The 26533-nt window shown below is 36.4% G+C and overlaps 1 protein-coding gene across 1 annotated transcript; it reads left to right on the top strand.

Moving 5' to 3' along the window:
* The first annotated feature begins 23480 nt into the window (after positions 1–23480).
* On the top strand, positions 23481–25194 carry LOC100668783 (olfactory receptor 9S13-like). The gene has a single exon (XM_003422574.4). It carries the CDS (start codon positions 24174–24176, stop codon positions 25098–25100), a length of 927 nt encoding a protein of 308 aa, XP_003422622.3. The 5' UTR covers positions 23481–24173; the 3' UTR covers positions 25101–25194.
* Positions 25195–26533: the final 1339 nt, after the last annotated feature.

Raw genomic sequence — 26533 nt, 5'->3', positions numbered from 1 at the left:
TGGTCTGCTTCTTTATGTGATTTGATATTGACTGTTGTCTCTAAGCCATCTTTAAATTGTTGTACTAGTTTATTTTATATTTGCTTATTGTATCCTAGCTTCTTGCTTTCTTTTGTTTTGATATGCCCAGATAGGTTTCATGAGGGAGCCATCTTGATTATTTTTGCCTTTGAAGCTTTGATGTCCTGTCAGCAGATGCCTAGAGCTATTATTATGTATATGAGCCTAGGAATCCATTCACTTTTCTTGTATGGATTCAGCTCATATGTTCAGGTAATTGGTCATCAAATGTGTGGTACAGGCTCTGTCATACATTCTTAGAGGGGCACAGGTCATTGGTGTAGGTACAAGTGTCTGGTTACAGCAGGGATTCATGCTCTGAACAAGGCAGGATGCTGACAACCATCCTCCAAGTGTCTCTGAGTAAAGCGTGCCCCTGTTCCCTAGAGCACACAGATGGGTGGGTTCTGCAAATGGACATGGGCACCCAATCCTTTTGGTTGTAAGGACTGGGAGTTACCAGTTATTCCTGGACCTCTGTCGCAGGTGGCTGGGTGACATGAGTGGAGCCACTAATCCTTAGGCCCGTGATGTGGGTTGGTGAGAAACCTGTTTAACAGACAAAGCGATGTCAAACATCAAACACTCACCTCTCCACCACATAGCTGAAACAGTGCATCCACCAACAAGGGCCTATTCTACTGCAATAGCCCACAGAGGTTCAAGCAGGAGGGAAAGGTATTCAAAGTTCACGGACCGTTTATGCCCAGACAGGAGCCACTTCTATCCTGAGCTCCCCAGGTTAATGGAGTTGGCAGATTATCTTTTCCCCAAAATGTGAATTTATTCCTTGTCCAAATGCCAGGGGAATGGCTGAGAGCCCTCAAAGGAACCTATCTCAGGCCCAGAGATATCGACAGCCACTGAATCTAGTTTGGGGTCTGGGGATGCAGTAAAATATATGCACCATTCTTCTCTGGTTCTGGAGTTGTGAGTAGGCTGTGTAGCTGGCTGTTTCTCCCTGAAGAAACTGTGGCTGAACACTACCTAGTGCCTGAGGATTCCCAGAGATTCAGGTTCAGCAGCTCCTCTCTGCTTCTGAACCGTCTCTCTCTCCCTGTTGCTCAGGCCGTTTTCTAACTTTGCCTTTGATGTTCAGGGCTCCTAGCTTGTCACAAATACAATCATTTCAATTGCTTTGGGGGGGTCTTTGTTGTAAGAGGAATCACTGGAAGAGTCTGACTACTCTGCCATCTTGGCCTCTTCTCTGTTTTTTTGTTTTTAATGTACCATCTTTATCATGATATAATTCACATACAATACAATTTACCCTTTTACAGTGTAAAATTCAGTGTGTTTTAACATTTTCAGAGAATTTTGCCGCCATCACCACTATTTCATTGTGGAACATTTTCATCACTTCTAAAAAATATTCAATACTCATTTAATCAGTCACTCCCCTTTTTTCCCTCTTCCTTGCTCCTAGTAGATGCCAATCTGGTTTTTATCTGTATGGATTTGCCTTTTATAGACATTTCACTAAGATAGAATCATTTGGCCTTCTGTGAGTGGCATTTTTCACTGATCATAGTGTTTTCAAGACTCATACATGTTACGTTATCAGTACTCTGAGGGAGAGAAACTGGAGTATCTTAACAAGATACTGTTTTTCATTTTTATTTTAATCAGTAAATACTAAGAAAAAAAACTACACAACTACACATTATGTTTCTGGAAACCAAGGAAGTATGTATAACTAAAGGAATATTAACCATTATTCAAAAGCAGGTTAAAAAATACAGCCAAAAAACTGGTTACTTCAGGGAATCAAATAGGCTTCAGTAATTAGAAATCTATTAATACATTCACAGTTAATTAAAGAAAATTATGCCATCACTAAAGTCAACACTGATTCTTAATAATAATTTAGCTATTAATAATTTAGCAGTAGTTTAATGCCAAAGTGTGCATGACAGATGTTTCCATTAACAACAGAAATAAGAAAAATACACTTGTTAGTCAATATTATTTTGTGTTTATCAGTAAAAGTAGATATGTGAAATAAATATAGGATTTGAAAATTAAAAGGGCAAAATTATCTTTATTCTTAGATGATTATGATTGTATATCTGGAAAACCAAAAATAGCATGTTCACATAATAAGATAATTCAGTAAGTTGCTGTTAGAAAAGCTACATAAATCAATGATTGTGTTTTCTATATAATTAGACAGTTAACATCTGTGAAATGTAGTACAAAAATAGATCCAAACTTGGTGAATGAATATTATTTAAATCACTTGTAGAAGAAACTAAGAATTGTATAAGGTGGCCTCTGAGTGATGTTAAAAAAAAAAGTGGGAGTTTAAAAAAAATAGGAAATTTTATCTTGTTTTTTTGTTTTTTGATAGTACAACCCAAAGCATAGAAGGGAGAGAAAAACGTTTTCAAGCAATACTCCAAAGCCAGAGCATTAAAGAAAAGGACCAGCATATTTAACTAGATTAAATATAACCTGTGGGGAAAATATTACCACAAATAAAATAAAAAACATAACTTTTTCATACTTGAGAAAGATAACACCAACAGGGATTAAATTTACTAACACAGGAAGTTTAACCTAAGCAATGAAATCAATAAAAATAGGGAAAACTTATGAAATGAGGCCTCACATAAATGACTCATGCATTGTTAAAAATTGCTCAGATTTACTGACAGTTAAGTGTATTCTCACCAAAAGAATGAGAAATTGTATTTTTTTCCTATCACAATATTAAGGAATGCTGGTCCCAGGTAAAAACCTTTTGAGATTTTCTTGCAGCCCTGGAGATAAATGAGGTAATTCCTGTAACGTCCCTTTCCTTGTGAGCACATTGTAGGGGTTAATTTGGTTCTATTCCCAGAGTATGATCTTATTCAACTCAAGAAGTCATTAAAATAGGGAGGAGGCATAGGCTAGCAATTCTTGGTTTAGTCTACTCTGTCCAGGGCAAGACTGTGTATAAAATCATGTACTGTGGTTGGAAGAACCTGGGTAAGGTCTGACAGTCCTTGCACTGAATTTGTTTTTGCCTTACATCCCTTTTCAACCTTAATCAGATGTCTTCACTTTTGTAAGTATTCAATTTCTCATCTTTACAGTGTGAGGTCTCCTGTGAGGTTCCCAAGTGATACGAGTAGGTAGGACAAGTAAGAATGTGATGAATATTAGCTGTTAGTGTCATCCCCTAGAAGTTCACAAGAAGAAATAGGATGGGACCCCACAAAACCAGCTCCTCACCAGCTGTTGGACTTCTGTGTATCCTGTGCCCAATGGTTAAGTTCTTCACTACTAATGAAAAGGTTGCTGGTTTGAACCCACCTTTTTAGAGGCTCCATAGGAGAAAGACCTGGCAGCGATCTGTTTCCATAAAGATTAGAAAAAAAAAAATTTTTTTTTCCTAAAAAATCCTAAGCGACAGTTCTACTCTGTCACACGGGTTTGCTATGAATTAAAATAAACTCAAAGCCACTTTTCAGTAATAGGAAGAATTAAGATGTGAGGTTTGTTTTAAATAAAGAGAAGCACCATGCTGAGGAGGGTTGATGAGTCATTTTTGCAAAAGCTGTTTTATGATGACAAGCTGAGATACAGCTGAGTGTGTCTGAGTCCACAGTGTTGTGTCAGACATTCTAGCTCAGCTGCTAGAAGCCAGGCCTTTGGGGTGAGGTCACCTGTGTTCAAATTCCAGCTCCACCATTTGTGTGAAGTGGGACTAATTCCTTCAGCTCTCTACAGGTCCAAGCCTTCAGTATAATGGTCATGTAATGGGTTGCTTTGAGCACAGATTTAAGTTATACTAAATACTGCATGGAAACATCTTAGAATGTGGCCCTTGAAGGGTGAGTGGTCAAGATCACACTTTCCCAAGAGTGCATTTCTCAGACTGTGAATCATCCCTGACTTCTACCAGCATTCCAAAATAAAAATAAGAGTTTTTTCTGAGGTTCTGTTATTCTGAAGAAAATAAAACAATAGGCTGATACACTAAGAAGAATTAGAGTGGGGAAGTGGGATCCTGGTTAACCGTAAGGCGCGTCCTCACCATGACTCAGGAAGCTAGACTCTGGGTTATTTAAAAAGTAAGAGGTAGGCAGTTCACATGCAAAATTATTTGTTGACCTAGAGAAATTCTAAGAATCTTTAACTTTATTCCGATTATGACTTGCTCTGATTTATCTGAATTCATATGTTAGTAAGCTTTTCCTTGAATCAGTCAAAGACAGTTAAGTGTTTGACCATTATTTCAAAATATGCAGCTTGGAGTCTGCAATGAGTTCCAGGGAATTCATACAAAAATAAAAAAAAAGACATGCCCACAAGGTAGCATTGAACAACAAGCTATGTATCAGTGTTGCCCCAGCACCTTGCATTGGCAGCCAAATGTAAGGGGTGGTCCCCCCACAGTAGGAGGTCTTCCAGAGTCAAGTGGGGTGCAGGATGCTGACAGCCAAAAAGTGATGCAATAACTTTCTTAAAGCCACTGATAATATTTTTTAACTTCATAATTAAAAGAAAGCCCTGTAAACTTTCACTTAAAGCACAATAAAAATTATTAAAAAAAAAACCCTGGTGGCGTAGTGGTTAAGTGCTACAGCTGCTAACCAAAGGGCCGGCAGTTCAAATCTGCCAGATGCTCCTTGGAAACTCTATGGGTCAGTTCTACTCTGTCCTATAGGGTCCCTATGAGTTGGAATCGACTCGACGGCACTGGGTTTGGTTTTTGGTTTGGGTCATAATTAAAAATAAAGGAGAAGTAAAACATGTTGTCCATCTTCCCTGAGGTAAGAACACTCTCATTTAGCAAGACTACCTCCTGCATATGCCTGCCAATTTGAGAAGGATGGTGACAGCAATAAAGAGATTGCTGCTCAGTGCTGTCTTGTGGTCACTTTTTGTGCTCTAATAAGCAGAAGGGTTTTCTGTAAGGCAGGGGCACAAGGCACAGGTAGGCTGGGACAAAATGCGCCACTGTGGGAAAGGGCTTGGGATGTGAAACCAGCACAGAAAGCATATGCTACCTCCCTCTCAATCGTGTAGCCAAAGTGGAAAAATTTATAGCCACATTGCTGTGTCTAGAATTTTATTTTTACCTTCATTTCACTTGCGTTCAATAAACGACATTTCATTCATCGGTTTTATTTTGTTTAAATTATGTTGTGCCTTTTCTTTCCCTTTAATTCTTATTGTGAACACTTATTCCTGGCCATCTTTTAATAACTCATAACTATACTACCAGAATGCTATCCTGACTTGTCTCTCTACCCTAAAAATATCTTCCTTTCAAAGGTTACTAAATATGAAGAGCAGTTACTTTCTAGAAAATGCCACCTTTATTATTGTAACTCTTTTTAGATACGGACCTATCACGCACACCCTCAACTGTCCTCTTCCTCTTACCCTAGACCAATTTAGTGATTCTTGCTACAGAGTGTTCTACCTACACATGCTTCAGGCTGCCAAGGTTCTGCTTGGCCTGGTATGAACCACGTTGCCCGAATTAAAAGATAGTCTCTTTTCTGCCCATTTGTCAAAGGTTAATTATTTTATGCCCCACATTTTTCACATGAAGTATATCTTAATTCCCTCATCTCTCCGGAAGTATATACTGTATACCCTCACTTGTCCCAATAGACAGCATCTTACATGTTTGTTTTAATTTTGGTTAGGAAAACATATATTATTTGTTGAACAACTAAAATGTAAATTCAGAGTCTTATTAAAAATAATCAAAACTCAATGAAATTGAAACACGAATTTTATTCTGAGTAGTTATTCTATATGCATATAGGGAGACCTTTCTGATTCAAATAAAAAAGAGCACATGGTTAGACATAGGCTAGTTACAGTGAAACTTACAACTAGAAGAGGACAGAGAAGAATAGAAGATGAGCCATTGTTTAATCTTAACATGATAGATTGTACCTTGTTCTCTCCCCTTTACTGAGATCAACTGATATCAGGCCACAAGGTGGTCTCTGCCCCTCCACCCACCTGCAGCCATGATACCTTTTGAAATTTAAATTAAATAAGTCTCACTCTGAACAGGAAGGAAAAGATGAACAATTTCCGGTGACAAAAACCCCTGGCTTGATTAATTTTGTGTCAGGAATTTTTATGGTTAATACTTGGTTTTGTGGTAAGAAAAAATTGTAAAATCAAAGGAGGATATCCTTTTTTAATTTTTCTCTTTGGCAATTTTAATTTTGAGATAAAGAACTTGATCTCCAAAGACAAACTGAGATTGTTGCTGAGAACTTATTTCGACTGAGGATATCACCAAAGGAGACTTCAGCGATAGAACCAAAGAAAAGCAAGAGCCTTTTTTTTTTTTTTTTTTTTTGGAGGGGGAGCCTACTTTTAAAAGAAAAAAATACATGGAAAGTTTGGTGGTGAAGAAGATAAAGACACTTTATTTGACTGAAAACAGCTGATTTCACTGGAACAGCTCCTAGAATATTGCAGCGGCAATATTGTGGAATCTGCCTAGGAGACAAACACTTCTAAGACAGGTGAAAAGAATGTGAATATTTTTTCTGCACAATTCTAATACTTCAGTTCTACTTTGAAGTGATTACTAAATTTAGGAACAGGTTTTGGTAAAACAAAATATAAAATGATAGAGATAGAGGTCCCTAATAAATTGCCCGAATGTTTCCATCTAAGATATCTCAAATCCTTTCATAAGGTTGGCTCTAAGTGTCAGTGGTTGCTATCTATGTCAGATGATGAAGATAGCTTTTTTAAAGAACATAAAATATGATTGACATATATATGTAAAAAAACACAAGCCAAATATTTAATTTAATTAATTAATGATTGAGAAAACTAGTAAGATATTCAACTGGTTCAAAATCAAAATCAAATTTCACACAAAAAAGAACAGAGAAGCATGGCTGAAAAAATACAAATAGATGCAAAATGGGCCTATCTACAGAGAAAATATCACTTACATTCCACTAAAACAAAATTAATATGTATTTGTATGGACAATAATTTCCATTATTAGGTTTTATACAACTTCTATAATTGTAAGATAGCTTAAAGACAATAAATAGCAAATATAACCCAGTGCACTAGACAGAAGACTCAGTTTTTTTTTCCTGTTTCAAAGGTTTTCACAATTTTTCCTGACACAGGCATAAGGAAGGAAGAGGGAATGGTATTGGTTAAGTGTCTTCTTATCCAATAATTATGCTGATAATTTGTACATGCATTATTTAATTGAATCAAAATAATGATCCAATGATAATGCTCACACTGTAGGTTAAATAAAATGATGGTCAAAAAATGTACACGAGATCACAAAGCTTGTAAACAGCTCATCTGAAATTTGTACTCAGGACTGACTAGTCCCAAATTTGTGCCCTTTCTCACTACATATTTCAATATAGGGTATATGAGATTCTATTTGAGTCAGATGTGGACTATGGGCCTTAATCAACATAGAATGACAAGGTGGATGATTTGGGCTTGACTGATAACCATTTTCTGTCATTCAGTTAATGGGATTATTTGTGTTAAATTACCTCGCTGAAGACTTGGTGGTGGTACTCTTGCATGTTATTGAATACATGCACATGTGTGGGAGAAGTGAAGCTGAGAAAATAGAAGAGTAAACTTCCTTGACTAAATCACAAGTTGTTCATTTTATTTTTTTAGAATCATTGGATTAAACATCCAGAGAAATGAACCACACTTCTGTGACTATTCTCCCTAATGGGGCTTTCTGATGTTCGGGAGATCCAGATCTTACATGCTGTGTTGTTTTTGCTGATTTACCTGGCAGCTGTACTAGGGAACGTTCTCATCATCATCGTCACAGCCAAGGATCATGGACCACATAGCCCTATATACTTCTTCCTGAAGAACTTGTCCTTTCTGGATCTCTGCCTCATTTCCGTCACTGTTGCCAAATCCATCACAAACTCTCTGGCTAATCACAACATCATCTCATTTCGGTTGTATTTTGCAGGTATTTTTCTTCTTCCTCTTAGACACTACAGAAGTATCTTTACTCACAGTGATGTCTCATGACCGCTACGTTGCCATCGGCCACCCACTCAGGTATGAAATCATCATAAGCCATGGAGTCTGTGTGCAGATGGCAGCTGCCTCATGGGTCAGTGGCGTTCTCACTGCAATTCTGCACGCAGCTTCTACCTTCTCCATACCTGTGTGTGGGTCTCCTGAAGTTCATCAGTTCTGTGATGTTCCACAGCTGCTCTCCCTCACCTGTTCTTATAATAGTGTGGAATAAGTAGTCATTGTGCTCAGCCTGGTGTTAGATTTTGGCTGTTTTGTGCTTATTGATATTTCTTGCATTCATACCTTCTCCTCTGTTCTGAGAATCCCATCCAGAGAAGGCAGGTCTAGAGCTTTCTCCACATGCTTGCCTCACCTCACTGTTGTGACTCTCTTTCTCTTTTCTGTTTTTTTTTTTTTTTTAATTTTTTTGCTTATTTACAACCCGAATCCCCAACACCCTTGGATTTGCTGGTGTCAGTATTGTATACTATGGTGCTACCCACGGTGAATCCCCTCATCTACAGTCTGACAAATAAAGATATGAAGAAACTGTTGCAGAGTAGGCCGAAACACCCACAGGCATTCCCCTTCAAATTAGGAGGGTTAATGTCACATATATCGTGATCTTTCAATCACTGACAGAATTGTCTGAACAATCTGGTTGCATAGTCTGAAAATAATATTGGATATTTAAAGGAAGAATTACTGTGAAAACTCTGCTTGTATTCATTGAATTGCTACTAACAGGTACTATTTATCACTAGATTAAGTGAGTAGAAAAACCAGTAGTTCCATTTGTAATTGGGCAGACATACGCTGACCTTATATTTATTATCTTAATTGAAAAACAAACATGTAAAAAAGCAGTTGTTTTCCAGTTAATTCTGACTTGTGGCAACCATATGTATGAAGAGTAGAACTGTGCATAGGGTTTTCAAGTCTGTGGCCTTTCAGAAGCATCTCTGGCCTTTCTTCAGAGGCCTCTTGGTAGGTTTAAATCATCAGTCTTTCAATTCATAGTCAAGTTCTTAATCATCTGTCCTACCTAGGGATTCCTTATAGGGACACTTTTGTATGTGACAAATGCTTCAACACTTCCAGATATACAACTCACATAGGATCGTAAGGTTACTTCTCCATTCTTGATCTACTATTGTGTTTGCTGCTCCAGTACATTGGTCCAGGAGATTACCTTTACCTAGGTTTCTCCAGACTAGTCCAGTCGCTCCACTTAGATGCTTTCTTAGTACCCTTTACCTCTCCATCATAACATTTATCTTAGTTGTAATTTAAGATTTATTTCTGTAAGTACTTGTTATGTTTTACTTCATTACACTATGGGATCCTTGTGGACAGGTGCTGTATCTCCCATGCCTAGCTTAGTGTGTGGACTAGAGTAGAAATAAGTGGGTATTTATCATATGGATTAATGGGCAATACCCACCTCGTTTTCTCATCCCATAAAAATTTTGCTGTTTTTCTTATTAACCTGAGCTTAGCCAAATATATGATCTCTGTATTTGTAATGGATTCACTTCTTATTTATTCCAAAGGCAATGGATTATAATCATTCTTTTGCAATAGCTATGGCCTTATGCCCATATATAGTTTACATGATCAGAAATTGTATTTTCCACATGGACAAAGAACTAGTGGGTTTATTCAATATAGAGTGAAAAAGCATTTGTGTGATTGAATGGATATGTATGCATTTTGTAGAAAAAATATTTACATGGCTAAAATATACTGGTTCATGTTCAGACAGTTGTTTTTGTTGTTGGTAGGTGCCGTCAAGTTGGTTCCGACTCATAGTGACCACAAAAGAACAAAACACTGCCCAGTCCTGCGTCATCCTTACAATCGTTGTTATGCTTGAGCTCATTATTGCAGCCACTGTGTCAATCCACCTCTTTGAGGGTCTTCCTCTTTTCCGCTGACCCTGTACTCTGCAAAGCATGATGTCCTTCTCCAGGGACTAATCCTTCCTAACAACATGTCCAAATGATGTAAGGTGCAGTCTCACCATCCTTGCCCCTAAGGAGCATTCTGGCCGCACTTCCTCTAAGACAGATTTGTTCATTCTTTTGGCAGTCTATGGTATATTCAATATTCTTCCCCAACACCACAATTCAAAGGCGTCAATTCTTCTTTGATCTTCCTTATTCATTGTCCAGCTTTCATATGTTCAGGCAGTTGGATTGTATCATTATGTGCATGTTGTGTAGCAAATGAACTGATCTCATCTACTGGAAAAAGCCCCATTTATTCTACTTGTATCCCCTATGTTAGACTCTTCTAAGTTTAAACTTGAGTGTTTCTTCCATTCAAAATGATATAAAATTTAATTATGTATCTGTTGAAATTGTTGGAGATTTGTGTTGGCAGAGTACTTTTCCTAGAAACATGAACATCTGCAATCTTGCGTATGCTAAGCAGAATGGTACCAAAGATGTGCATGTCCTAATTTGCAGAACCCCTGAACATGTTATCTTACCAGGACAAAAGGGACTTTGCTGATGTTATTAAGGTTAAGGACCTTGATGTGGAAAATTATCTTGGATTATCTAGGTGGGATCAATCTAATCATATAAACCCTTGAAAGCAGAGGAACTTTTGAAACAGAAGTTGGAAAACAAGCTAGATAGTAGTGTGAGAGGGGCGTGACCAACCATTACTGTCTTTGAAGATTGCAGAAGGTAAGAAATACATATGGCCTCTTGAATCTGGAAAATTCAAGTATGCGATTTTTTCAGAAATGAATACAGCCCATCGATACCTTGATTTTAACCTAGTGAGACTCAAGTCAAATTTCTGATCTACAGAACTGTAGGAGTTTAAATTTGTTACACAAAACAACTAAATCTGTGGTAGTTTGTTACTGCAGCAATGGAAAACTAATACACTGCTCAAAATTCAATGCTTCTCTATTAACCTATCACATTTGTGCTGCTGTGCATTTTGGAGAAATCAGAGGAGAAGAAAGAAATATTGCTATATTGTATCAGAAACTCAAAATGCTCCTTAACTGTATAATGGATAAATTTTGGCATCTTCAAAAAAGTCAATACTACTCAGCAGGGGGAATGAAATATCTGCATCTATGCAAAAATGGGGATAAAACTCACAAATATAAAACTGAGAAAAATAAACTGGACACAGAAGACCATAATTTGTAGGATGCCACTTACTTCATATAAAGATGAAAAACAGAGCCTATGCTGCCTGAAGTATGGGATAGGATTCACTGTGGGGCTTGTAACTAAAAAGAAGCACGGAAGGGGATTCTGGGATGCTGTATTATTCTACTTCTTGATGTGGGTGCTGGTAACGTGGATATAGGCAGTTTGTAAAAATACATCCAGCTGTATTCATATAATATGTGCAAGCTTCTGTTTCTAATATATAGATCAAAATTTTAATGAAAGGAAGAGAGATCCTACAGTAGTGGAGAAGGCATTAAATCCTACCTCTTAGGGACAAACTTGAAAGAGGAGAGGGGAGTGTTTTCTCGTATGTGTGAATGAAGAGATACTCCTAGCCTTAGAAAACCAAATATCAAAACAAACCTGTTGCCAAGTCAAGTCTATGTAGACTAATAGCCGCCTTATAGGATAATAGGGTTTCCAAGGCTGTAAATCTTTATGGAAGCATACTACTACATGTTCCTCCCACCGAGCAGCTGGTGGGTTCAAACTACTGACCTTTCAGTTAGCAGCCAAGCATTTAACTGCTGCACCACCAGGGATCCTTAGCCTTAGAAAAGCCTGCCATAATTAGGAAACTACAGGTTATGGAAAATATAATAAGGAACAGCTGCTCTCAAACAACAAATATTTTAGTGGTACTCAGGTTGGGTTGAATACTAGGGTACAATGGGCAAGCTAAATATTGATGGCAAATTGATTTCCTACTATACATTAACTTTGTTGTGTTATTCAGTATCAGATGTTTTTATCTAAATAAATCAGTACACTAAGATATTCTTTGAATATGGGAACTTCCAGAATAACGCTCACAGTTACTACCCCCAAGTATATGATATTTGCATTAATATATGTTACTTGCATTAATAAGGTGCTCATGTAATTGTACATATAAACTTTTTTGATAATATTAATTTATCCAGCACTATCAATGTAAAAATATGATTTCCAATTCCATATGTAATAATAACTGATTTAACCATCCTCTTTTCATTCTAAGAATTGTAGGAGCAATATTCTGATATCGGGGATGAGCTGAGCATATTGCTCGGGGGTCACTGGGCAACGGATGTCTTGCTAAACACACTTTCAGCTGAAATGTATCTTTATCTATATGGGCAATGGCCTTGCAACTTGTATCTGCTTACTTGCAAGGAAATCACACACACACACATTATTGAAGCAATAGGTGGTTAAATTATTTGCATTTTTGTGCCAACTAAGAAGAGCAAAACCAAAAAAAATAATATTTGGGAAGAAGAAATTTGTAATGTACAAAGATTTTGACAAACTATCTTAAGTTCTAGTATAAGATCAGGTGAAGAGAAAAAACAAATCAAGCACTTAGGTGAGAAATGCTTCATGATAGTTATACATGGAGGATGCAATCAATATAGAGAAAAATGGCAGCCAAAGAGGTTTTTCTGGTAGATGGAGACTTTTATTTAACATTTGGAGGGTAAATAAGAGTCATATGGGATGATTTTTGCAGCATTATAGGAGGGAAATATCATGTGATAACCAGAGAAGCCAAATGCATAATACCAGATTGCAAAGACTGAAAGTAATTCAGTGTGAATGAAGCTGGTGTTGTCTATGAAGGAGTGGATGGTAACAAAAATTAGGGAAGTAGAGCTTAGATCTTGTAAAAGTATTGAAGAAAAATAATTTTCAAATAAGAACACTTCACCCAGTAAATCTGTCATTCAAAAATAAGTGTGAAATCAAGGATCCTAAATAAACAAAAGTTGTAGGAATTTATAACCACCAGAACTGATCTGCAAGAGTTACTTAATGGAGTTACTTCAGATGAAAAATAAGAGACACTGGACAAATAATTGAATCAGTACGTGGGAAAGAAAGGAGAAATATAAAGAGAGAAATCTCCAATAAAGGTAAAAACATAAGAAAATATAAGCATGAGTTGTCTGGTATTTCCAGGGGGTAAACTTAATACTAGTTAAGGCCCACAAGCAATACAACATCAAATGAGTACAATATAAGCACAAACTCAAGCTAAGGAACATAGGATGTATAATGATGTAATTCGTGTTACAACAACGAAAAGGGGGATAGGAGGAGCAAAATAGCAGAGTTTTAGTTTACTAACATTATAACTTACTCGTTCCTATGTTAAATATTGGCATCAAGTTAAAATAAGTTGGCTCAATTGTAAGTTGTTAAATGTAATATTTGTAGTAACCACCAAGAAAATATTTAGAAAATATACACAGAAGGGAAGAAGGAAGAAATTAAAACGACTGAACACAAAAAGAAGACTTAAGAAAAAGAAATAACAGGTATGGGAATTGTGGGACAAAGAAGATACAAGACACACAAAACAGCAAAAGGAATGAAGTAGGTCCTTTATTTTCAGTATTTAGCTTAAATGTAAGTGGTTTAAACACTCCTTCAAAAGGCAGAGAGTGGGAGAATGGATAAAAAACATGATCCATCCTTATGGTGTCTACAAGAGACACATCTTAGACCCAAAGACACAAACAGACTGAAAGTGAAAGAATGGAAAAGAATATGCCATGTAACTAATAACCATAAGAAAGTAGGAATGACCATACTGATATCAATATTTGCTCTAAGAGATGAGGAAACACATTTCCTAATAATAAAAGAATCAATTATAAACAGGACATAACAATTATAAATATTTGTTTCTAACATCAGAGCCATAAAATATATGAAACTAGTACTGAAAGATGTGAAAGGAATAATAGACGACTCCGCCATAATAGTTGCAGACTTCAGCATACCACTTTCAATACATTTAAAAAGAATTTAGTAAGGACACAGGAGACTTCAACAATACCATAAACCAATTAGACTTAATAGACATATACAGAACTCTACACCCATCACTAGAACAAAACCCATTTTTCTCCTGAGCACATGGGTGATTCTCTGAAATTAATCGTATGGCAGGCCACAAAATAAATCTCGACAAGCTTTTAAAAAGTTGGAATTATAAAATGTATCTTCTCTGTGCACTAAGGAAAAGTATAAATTAATAACATAAGGAAAACTATGAAACACGCAAATACATGGAAATGAAACAATGCTCTACTAAACAACCAATGGATCAGGGAATTGAGAGATAAATAAATAATAATAAAATACCTGGAGTTAAATAAAAATGAAAGCACAACAACCCAAAACTTACGGGATGCAATGAAAGCAGTCCTCAGAGAGAATTTAATAGCAATAAATGCTTACATTAATAAAGAGGAAAGGCCTGAAATAAATAATCTAACTTTATAACTGGATGAACTAGAGAAAGAAGACCAAGTTAAACCTAAAACTACTAGAAGAAAGGAATTAAAAAAGATCAGAGCAAAAATAAATGTAATCAAAAACAGAAAAACAATAGATTCAATCTAACTAGAAGTTGGTTTTCTGAAATGATCAATAAAATTGACAAATCTTTATCTACACTGGCAAAGAGCAATGATGCAAACAACCAAAATAAAAAAAGAAAATGGAGACTTTAGAACTGATCTGAAAGAAATAAAAAAGAATTATGACAAAATACTTTGAACCTGTATGCCAAAAAATTGGATAATGTAGAGGAAAGTGACAAATTACTAGAAACATAAAAACTACCTAAAATGATTCATGAGGACATAGAAAATATCAACAGACACATTAGAAGTGAAGAGATTGAATCAGTAATCAAAACTGTTCCTACCAGAAAAAAAAAGGTCCTGGGCCAGATAGATTTACTGGGGAATTCAACCAAACATTTAGAGAAGAAATGACACCAACCCTGTTTAAACTCTTCAAAAACAATAGAGAAAAAGAAGAAGAAGGAAAAAAAAATTGCTGTCAAGTTGATTCCGACTCATAGCGACAATATAGGACAGAATAGACTTGCAACATCAAGGTGTCAACTCATACATGAAGAAAACAAAACGTCATTAAAAAGATAGGAAAGATGATAATGAACATCAAAAGAGACTCAGAAACTTGCTCTCAAAAGTAGAGTAGTTAAGGTGAAAGGAAGAAATGATCACATAAAAGAACCAAACAGAAGATATCAAAGGACAGTTCCAGAAGAAAGGTAAAATATTATAAAGAAATGTGAAAAGACCTGGAGTTAAAAAACCAAAAGAGAAGAACAATCTCAGCATTTCTCAATGTGAAAGCTGAAGAAAAAATTCAAGCCTCAAGTTGAAACACTGAAGGATTTTATTGGCAAAACATTATATGATGCAGAAAGCATAAAAAGAAGATGGAAGGAATACACAGAGTCACTGTACCGAAAAGAAGGTATTCAACTACTTCAGGAGCTAGCTTATGATCAAGAACTGACAATATTGAAGGGAGAAGTCCAAGATTAACTGAAGGCATTGGTGAAAAATAAGGCTCCAGGAACTGAGGGAATAACAATCGAGATGTTTCAACCTACAGATTCAATGTTGGAACTGCTCACTTGCCTAAGCCAAGAAATTTGGAACACAGCCACCCGGCCTACCAGCTGGAAGAGATCCATATATGTGCCCATTCCACAGACAGGTGGTCCAGCAGAATGCAGGAATTATTGAACAATATCATTAATATCACACACAAGTAAAATTATGCTGAAAATAATTCAAAAATGATTGCAACAGAACATAGGCAAGGAACTTCCAGAAACTCAAGCTGGATTCAGAAGAGGATCAGAAATGGAAGATATTGATGATGTCAGATGTATCTTGACTGAAAGTAGAGAATACCAGAAAGATGTTTACCTGTGCTTTATTAACTATGCAAAGGCATTTGACTGTGTGGATCATAACAAATTATGGATAATGTTGAGAAGAATGAGAATTCTGAAACACTTAATTGCATTCATGTAGAACCTGTATATAGACCAACAGGCAGCCATTCAAACAGAACAAGGGGATACTGCATGGTTTAAAATCAGGAAAAGTCTATGTAAGGGTTGTATCCTTTCACCATGCTTCCTCAATCTGTATGCTGAGAAAATAACCCAAGGAGCTGGAAAATATGAAGAACTTAACATCAGGATTGGAGGAGGACTCATTAACAACCTGTGATATACAGATGATACAACCTAGCTTGCTGAAAGCTAAGATGACTTGAAACACTTACTGATGAAGATCAAAGACTATAGCCTTCAGTATGGATTACACCTCAATGTAAAGAAAACAAAAATCTTCACAACTGGACCAATGAGCAACATCATGATAAATGGAGGAAAGATTGAAGTCATCAAGGATTTCATTTTACTTGGATCCACAATCAACAGCCATGAAAGCAACAGTTGAGAAATCAAAAGACGCATTGCATTGGATAAATCTGCTGCAAAGGACCTCTTTAAAGTGTTGAAGAGCAAAGATGCCACCTTGAAGACAAGGTGCGCCTGACCCAAGCCACGGTATTTTCAATCGCTTCATATGCATGTGAAAGCTGGAGAATGAATAAGGATGACCGAAGAAGAATTGAAGCCTTTGAATTGTGGTGTTGGCAAAGAATATAGAATATACCATGGACTACCAAAGGAACAAAAAATCTCTCTTAGAAGAAGTACAACCAGAATGCTCCTTAGAAGCAAGGATGGCGAGACTGCGTCTTTCATACTTTGGACATGTTGTCAGGAGGGATCAGTCCCTGGAGAAGGACATCATGCTTTGCAACGTACAGGGTCAGCGGAGAAGAGGAAGACCCTCAAGGGGGTGGATTGACACAGTGGCTGCAGCAATGAGCTCAAGCATAACAACGATTGTAAGGATGGTGCAGGACTGGGCAGTGTTTTGCTCTGTTGTGCATAGGGCCACTACGAGTCAGAACTGACTTGATGGCACCTAGCAATAACAATAACCTAGTAGCAGCATTAATCCTGAAACTAGAACAATAAGAGTGACACCTGCAATGACCTATAAACCCAACGTTTGTGCATTAATTAAACAAAAGCTTTTAGTAGAAAAATAAATAAATTTTATCGTATTTGTGGAAATATATTTATCCCACCTCCCATGGGTCCATCAATTTGTTGAACTGTGGTGGTTTGCGTATTGCTATGATGCTGGAAGCTGTGCTGCTGGTATTCAAATACCAGCAGGGTCACCCAGGGTGAACAGGTGTCAGCTGAGCTTCCAGACTAAGGCACACTCGGAAGAAGGGCCTGGAAGTCCACTTCTGAAAAAAATTAGCCAGTGAAAATCTTATGAATAGCAACAGAGCATTGTCTGATATACTGCAGGAAGGTGAACCCCTCAGGTTGGAAGGCAATCAAAATACGACTGGGGAAGAGTTACCTTCTCAAAGTAGAGTCAACCTTAAATACATGCATGGAATAAGCTTTTGAGACTTTCGTTTGCTGATGTGGCATGACCCAAAATGAGAAGAAACAGCTGCAAATATCCATGAATAATGGGTAAGTGGAATTTACAAAGTATGAACCTGGGAAAATTGGAAGTTTGGAGGTTTAGGGTCATGTTTCATGTGACATTCCAGTTAATTGGCCTAATATCATGTTTAGTACCTCTGTTGTACCTCCTAGTTTGATGTGTAGTGCTTGGTGTCTTGCAAGTGGCCATCCAAGACACAATGTTTGGTCTCTGTTTGCCTGGAACAACAGAGGAAGAAAGAGAATCAGAAGTAGGAGAAAAATATGGAATATGTGGATAGTTGCTTCCATGAACAACTGCCTCCTTTGCCATGAGAACAGAAGAATTGGATGGTACCTGGCTAACATCACTGAACATTCTGATCAAAGAGTCCAGAGAAGAACCCTGATCAAAAGGGGAAAATGAAGAACAAAATATCAAATGCTTATGGACTCTAGAGTTTCTGGAGCCATGAAGGTTGGAAGAACCCCTGAAACTATTGTTGTGAGATAATCTTTAAACCTTAAACCAAAAACATTCCCTGAAGTCTTCTTAAAATCAAACAATAGTTTAGCTTAACTAGTAAAACATATCTGCCTTAAGCATTACGCTTTTTTAAGAACTATCTATATGGAATCAAATTGAAAACAGCAACTCAGAAGATTAGATAGGAAACATAGAGAGCAGTGAATTTATGTTAATGGGGAAGTAACAATTTCAGAAAAGGAGGGTGAGAATGGTTATGTAACTGGAAGAATTTAATCAGTGTCACTAAATGGTACATCTAGAAACTGTTGAACACATGGATGTTTTGCCGTGTATATCCTCAACAACAATAAAAAAATAAAATTCTATAAAAAATATAAAAAATATAGATATAGCACACTTTATATTCCCAGAGTATATTTTGAATTATGGCAACTTACATCAAATGCTGATTTTACCTCCAGACATTTACACATAAGTCTTAACGACACTTTTAAAACTTCTTACACCTGGTTAAGAAAAAGAAACTTTTTAAGTACAATGAAACCCAGCTTGCTTATTTTCCTTTCTAAAAGATAATGCCTGGTAGTTAGATAAGCATGTATTTCTTTTCATCACAGATCAATCTTCTGAAGGCAGAGTTCTAAAACTATGTGATCTGTCCTCCTTTAACAATCCCTTTGACTTATCCCCTCGTTCCTATCATATCCCATCCTTTGCTGGGTTTATTTGAATCCTTGTGTTCATTTTATTATTAATTAGAAAACACTTTCAAGTAGCATTTTTATTTACTCATGTTGTTGTGGATGCTATTTTTGATAAATTGTGGATGCTACTTTTGCATCAATTATATGTTTAGAATCATAATACTCGATTTCTAGGCAAGAAAGGTAATTCAGTTATGTCAGCTCTCCCAAATTGCACAATAGAATTAAAGCCATGTTATGTTCCTATATGGACTCCAGGCCATTTCAATTGGACTTCAGGGAATATTACAGCAAATGGCAAAATCTATGGAATTAGTTCACATTTTCTTAAAATTCCAGCTTCACTAATTACTGTCCCAATTAGGTTTTAATGATTTTTTAATATACAAATTTCATCATTTCCTTATATATTAATTGGGAAATAATATGACTTGTAGGAATATTTCAAAGATTAAGCAAGTAAACATTTTTGCAGGTAATATAGATTTAATAAATGACATATTTTGACTAACTGTGGTAAATGGTTTGTATATTAGTTATCCTTATATTCAAAGATACAAAGCAAAAAACTTTCTTTTTCCATTACATTTTACTATGAAAATTCAATTGAGTAAAAATCTAATCTAAAAGATAATAAAATGAAGACTGTGTTTGTATCCTTGATTTTGACTAGGACACCAGAAGGCTAGAAATCCGACCAGTATCTCTCACTCTTCATTTTGTGCATTCTTGATCTGGAGCAAAGGCCTTGAACTTGGAGAAAAAGTAGATAAAATATGAGGTGAACCTCTTTCTATTAAAACTGGCAGCCTCAAAACATAAGTATGATGTACTTATTATTTTATGGGTAGGTATAATATCATATTATATTTTATACAAAAAATTCATTTTTTAAAAAATCCATTTAAGTTGTGTTCAACAAGACATTGCTTCAGAGATTCTAAATAAAAGTTTGCCATATATATAAAACATGTATCTTTCATTTTTTATTATAAACATATGTATATATATATGTATGTATGTACGTATGTATTATCTCTACTCTGGAACTTTGTTTTGTCTCTTTGCCAAGTTATAGCACTTGAGGGAATCAAAACTCTTGTTAAAACAAAGCCTTAGAGAATAAATCTCAGATGACCAGCTCTAAGGAAGCAGTGCCATAAATCTCACTCCTTTCTCTGGCAAAATTGTGCAGTGGAAGTTTCACGTGGACATTCCTAATCACAGAGCTGATGTGGTACCAACTGTGAACCATCTAGGAACAGAGGCCCAGGACATTGGTGAGGTTTATTTATATAAAACACTTTCGAAAAGTCCCTGTGACCAATTCAGTTCTTTTAAAATCTAGTAAATTCACTGGGAAAGCTAAATCAATCACAGTTTACTGATGAGCTCCAACTGATCTGAGAAAAAAGCAGATCTCAATTAAAAAAGTATTGGGTAATAATGAAACTGCTACTATTAATAAAGACAATACTTATGTGATGCTTACTGTATGCCAGGGACTCTTCCAAGTACCTTTAGGTATGAAATACTTTTAGTCCTAAGAATGAAACATGCATTCTTAGTATAACATTTGACATGTCGGGTTACTAAATTTCACAAAGAAGAATAAGACATTTGTCAAATGAAATTTAGCTAGTGTTTCCCCAAGGGCTCTGGGAACAGAAACCCTGGTTTTAACTATTAATTTTACATTGTTTCTCTGTGGTATGCCTCCCACAGCACTATGTTTCTTTAACAGGCAAATCTAAAACCAATTCCTCCAACAGGGAGAGACCTGTTAAATGGGCACTTAATAATGCATAGACCAATGTTTAGACCTTTTAAATTGTGGATGACTGATGCAAATTTTAAATAGGAGTGCCTCCATAGAAATTGAAATTCAAAATGCTTCAACTTGACTTTTAAATATGTATATATATTAAAGAGTCCCTTAATGATGTTGTTGCATGGGCTCCGGAGCCAAGTTTTTCTGGATTTGAAATGCGGCTCTCGTCTTTACTGATGGAGCCCTGGTGGCACGATGGTTAAGATCTCGGCTGCTAATCAAAAGGTCAGTATTTCAGATCCACTAAGTGCTCCTTGGAAACCGTATGGGTTTCTAAGAGTGAAACAGGTTATTCAATAATCGTGTGAACTTGAGTAAACTGTCTAACTCTCAGTTTTTACACTTTCAGTAAGTATAGAACTTATCGCATATTCTTTTTAGTAGTATCAAACGAGGAAATACATGCAAAGTGATTGGGATCATGGCTGGCACAGGAAGCCTACTCAATCTGTTTTATTTTGGAACACTTCAGAACACACTGCTCAACTTTTCTTATTGGACTGTTGGCAGAATAGGACCTAGAAATGTTATTTCTTCACTTAAAGTCCAATGTGCACTCTATAATATCGCACTGAGTTTTCACAGCCTCAGTTTTTCAACTATTCTTTAACTGAAGAGTTGACATTTTATGGCGACATTGATCCAAAGAATAAATAAAAATAATGTTTTATTATATTTTTCTGCCTTATTTTACAGATACAAAGAATTAATGTAAGATACAATTATACAGTCATAGGGAAAAATAGATAATAGTAGCTATTAACAATGAACACACTTCAGTAATCATCTATTTCAAGGACGCTGTCTCACATATTAAAAAATAGAAGTGAGATAAATTTATGCAACCATTTCCCACATGTACAAAACTCATTACCTACCTAGTCAGAATTAGACTCCAGGCCTGATTACTCATAATTTTTCAGTATATCATGCTATCGCTCAAGACGGTGAAGTTCTAGTGATTAAAGAGAATGTTTTGGACTGAAAAGTAATAACAGAACAAAAAAATCTGTAATAAAACACCACATGGCACAACAACTGTCAATGTGGGGATCAAGGGAATAAGCCCTGCAGGCAGGTAGAAAAGCTGGCCTCTTACTGGTGGCACAGTTCTTAATGCCACTCTGTAAAACCTTCCAATATTAGCATGTGGGGCTTTGTGAGTGTTAAATAAAATAAAGCCAATTAGGAGAGGTTTTGTTGGTTTTTCTTCTGATTGTGTAGCTTATAATCATTGTTCAATAAATGTTAGCTATTATTTTTGGAAATGGGTTTGTGATCTTTTATGCATCAATCTGCTACTGTGCAACCGTAAATACTGCATCTCAAAAAGCACCCAAACCTTTGGATCTAAGGCTGTAAAGTTCAGTGATGTATAATTTGTGTATGTGATCATTAAATGACAAAAATACATCATTCATAATTTTATTCCTCATCTTCCCTCATATGAGATTCTCTGGCACTAACTCTTCTAAGAAGAGATGGTCTTTGGTGAGACAAAAACACTTATTGGCTCATTTATTCACAATGACATTAATTTCTTGTCTACTATATTCCTCCTTCTAAGAAAAAATAATATTATCAGTACCCCAATTATTTTATTATATGTAATAATTTCAAAACAGTAACTACTATTTTAAAAGAAAATGACTTACCTTGTTTTCCTGTAACATTAGAATAGCCTGGGTGACTCAAATGGCTAAGTACTTTTGGTCAGCAGTCTGAACCCACCCACTGGAGACTTGGAAGAAAGGGTTGGCCAACTGCTTCCAAAAAATCAGCCGTTGAAAACCCTATGGGGCTCTGCTCTACTTTCGACACATGGTTCTCCATGAGTTGCAATCAATGTGACAGCAACTGGTTTTGTTTTGTCTTTTTAATGTTGGAATGACTTTGTAGTTTGATTCTTTTCACTCAAGACATAGGTTCCTTAGGCTTTAAAATTAATATCCAAAATAAGGAGTTATGTTATACTCTGCCCATTATGAAATAAAGGTGTAATCAAACACATCCAGTCTGTGGTGTGAAGAGGCATCGCTCAGAATGTTTATTTGAATCCCTACTCTCAGCCAAGTGCTAATCTAGTTGTTCTAGTTAGAGTAGTGGAGTAAATATTACAGTCGTTCCTATCCTGGAAGCTGAAACTTACATAAAAACAAACAACCAAAAAATACCCTCACATTTATATATGGGAGATGTTATCTGAAGAAAAGAAAAAGCCCAAAGAAGTATAAACTGATTACAGTTTTACGAAATTCTGAAGAGCTGAAGATTTGAAGTTCTGGTAATGAATTTTAGTGGTGTAAATTTTAGGAGTACAAAGGTAGAGCTCACAAGAAAATAGTCAATCCACACTTATTTTGCATTTAATCTGTGTAAACCTGTCATATTCTATGTTATTTACTGTTCCTCATATGTTTATTTCCACTTTGCAGAGTAACAAATAGAGTTTCAGTAAAATTACAAATGACAAAAGCACAAATATACACACACATTTTGAAATGATGGCATGCATGCTTCAGCTCTTTTGCTTGTCTCTTTTTAATTGTTATCATGTGCTTTTTCATGGCTAACTGTATAGATCAACAATAGCTGAGTCATCATTTCTCTAGTAATTATGAACATTTCTCTTATACACTGCTCTCTATCTAGTCCTTTTTTTTTTGTATGGATGGAATTCACACCCCACAACTGGATTCCTGCTTATTTATAGGACAAGTAATTTTATAGTACACTGTTTAAATATATTGTATTCTTTATAATGTTTAGTCCACTAAATCTGTAGTAATCTGGTACAGCTGCAATAGGAAACTAATACAGACAGTGTGAGAAAACAGTGGGAACGAATAGAGTTTACACACATAATCAAGTTGATTTGCCAATCTCCTTCCTACTCACTGGAAACCCTGGTGGAGTAGTTGTCAAGCGCTAAGGCAGCTAACCAAAAGGTCAGCCATTCGAATCCGCCAGGAGCTCCTTGGAAACCCTACAGGGCAATTCTACGCTGTCCTATAGGGTCATTATGAGTAGGAATCCACTTGAAAGCAACGGGTTTTGGTTTGGGTTTTGTCCTACTCCAAGCCAAGAATAACTGAAATTAAAAAAAAAAAAAGGAATGAGAAGTGAAGGTATGACTCTAAATAGATCAAACACGACTATGTCATGTTTTATTGGTGACATTAGAGTTGAAAAATATAGTGATACATTTATAGGTGCAGTTTATTTTTGTGTTAATACTTATTTATTTCTGATTTATTTCCCATGTAGCATAAAGTTGACCATTTCACATCACATGAATGTATCAGACTCAGACATTATACCCAGAATCATAGAAAGAGCGTCTTCAATACCTCGTGAAGATCTCAAGCTATATTTAATGTATTTAAACATTAAATAATACTGATTGACAACATTTTTCTCTCTTTCACCTGCTTGCCTTCTCCCGTTCTTTTCTTCTTTTTCTCATCTTTCTCCTGCCCCTCCTTCTCCTCCTTGTTCTTCTGTCTCTCTCTGTCTCTTGTTTTTGCTGTACTTAATGATGAATTTTTCAGCTGTCTCAACGTTTGTTCTACTTGGATTCGGAGGGGGTCCAGGGATGCAGGCAATACTATTTCTTATCTTTTTGATCTTGTATGTCTTATCTGTGGTTGGGAACTTTGGCATGATCGTAATTATCAAGATGTACTCCCACCTCCACACCCCGATGTATATCTTCCTCCAAAGCCTTTCCTTGTTGGACATCTGCTATTCTTCCACAATTGCACCTCGGGCTCTGGTGAACTTCTTGCAGAAAGACCACACAGTTTCCTTTGGTGGGTGTGCAGCTCAGTTTTTCTTCTTGTCTCTTTTTGGAACCACAGAAACCTTCCTCCTGGCTGCTATGGCCTATGACCGCTACATCGCCATCTGTAACCCTCTGCTATACTCTGTGAGTATGTCTCACAAAGTCTGTGTACTCTTAGTGGCAGGGTCCTACTTGTGGGGTGTGGTGAATGCTGTCACTCAAACAACGATGACTTTCACCTTGCCCTTTTGTGGGTCCAATGAGATCAATGACTTTTTCTGTGATGTACCTCCACTCTTGTCCCTCTCATGCTCAGATACATTTATAAACCAATTGATTCTTCTTGGTTTATGTGGCTCCATTATTGTCAGTACATCCCTGATTGTATTGGTCTCATACATCTGCATCGTATCAGCAATTCTGAGGATCCGTACTGTGCAGGGACGCCAAAAAGCTTTCTCCACCTGTGCCTCCCACCTGACTGGGGTTTGCTTGTTTTATGGTACTATTTTCTTCATGTATGCACAACCCAGTGCCATCCATGCCATGGAGCAGAGTAAAGTAGTGTCCATCTTTTACACTATAGTCATCCCCATGTTGAACCCCCTGATATACAGCCTGAGGAACAAAGATGTCAAACAAGCTCTGAGGAGCAGCAGGCAGAAGCTCTCTTTGTGATTACTGTGGCTGTGAATCTCATAAACTGTCCTGTACTTCTCTGGAAATCACTGCTACTAAATGGATTATGTTTTTCAAATCTGGCATTCATGAGTTTTTTTAGTTTAAGTATTGAAGTCTGTGATCTAGAAGGTAGAGCGTATTTTAAGTATATTTATATGTCCACCAACAAACAGAAATCTAGAACTTATGCTAAATAAAGTGTAGACTGGAAAAACAGGTGATTGAATAGATACAAACTTCGCAGTTCTTCTTTCATCTCACTTGTCTAGCATCAGCTTGTGAGAATTTCATATCTTCCGTATCCTCATTAACTTTTGGTACAATCTTTTTTATTTTAGTCATTCTTGTAGCAGTGTGGTGCTATCTCATTGTGGTTTTAAGTCGCATTCCATAAATGACACATGATGTTGACTATCTTTTAAGGTGTTTATTTTTCATCTGTACATCTTTGTTTGGTGAAGTATCTGCTCAAATCATCTGCTCATTATTTTTCATCAGATTGTTAATATTCTTACTATTGAGATCTAAGAATCCTTCATGCCTTCTAAATGCATGCATGTCATGAGATATATGATTTGCAAGTATTTTCTCCTAGGCACTGACTTATCTTTGAATTACCTTAAGAATGTTCTTAAATGGGCAGAAGTTTAAAATTTAATCTATTTATTTATAAATCACTTTTTCCATTGTCTCATCCAAAAACCTTTGCCTAAACCAAAGTCAGAAAAGTTTTCTCTGACACGTTTTATAGTTTCAGCTGTAAATCTGAGTGCTGAGCAAATAATCCAGTAACCTGAGCTATATGAAGACCAAGACATTAGATTTGGAGGAAGGCTCGTTAACAACCTGTGATATGCAGATGACACAGCCTTGTTTGCTGAAAATGAAGAGGACTTAAAGCATTTACGGATGAAAGTCAAAGACTACAGCCTTCAGTATGGATGACACCTCAACATAAAACAAAAATCCTCAAAACTGGACCAATAAACATCGTGATAAACAGAGAAAAGATTGAAGTTGTCAGAGATTTCATTTTACTTGGATCATCAATCAATGCTGATGGAAGCTGAAACTGAGAAATCAAAGGATGTATTGCATTGGGAAAATTTGCTGCAAAACACCTCTATAAAGTGTTCAAAAGCAAAGATGTCACTTTGCGGAATAAGGTGTGCCCGACCCAAGCCATGGTGTTTTCAATTACTTCATATGTATGTGAAGGCTGGACAATAAATAAAGAAGACCAAAGAAGAACTGATGTCTTTGAATTGGTGTTGGTGAAGAACATTGAATATACCATGGCCTGCAAGAATAACCAACAAATCTTTCTTGGTAGAAGTATAGTCAGAATGCTCTTTAGAACTGAGAATGGCAAGACTTTGATTCACTCACTTTGAACATGTTATCGGGAGGGACCAGTACCTGGAGAAGGA

Source organism: Loxodonta africana, chromosome 13, assembly GCF_030014295.1.
Source record: "Loxodonta africana isolate mLoxAfr1 chromosome 13, mLoxAfr1.hap2, whole genome shotgun sequence".
Taxonomy (NCBI): domain Eukaryota; kingdom Metazoa; phylum Chordata; class Mammalia; order Proboscidea; family Elephantidae; genus Loxodonta; species Loxodonta africana.
Note: the sequence above shows the minus strand (reverse complement) of the source record. Positions and strands in the feature narration are given on the sequence as shown.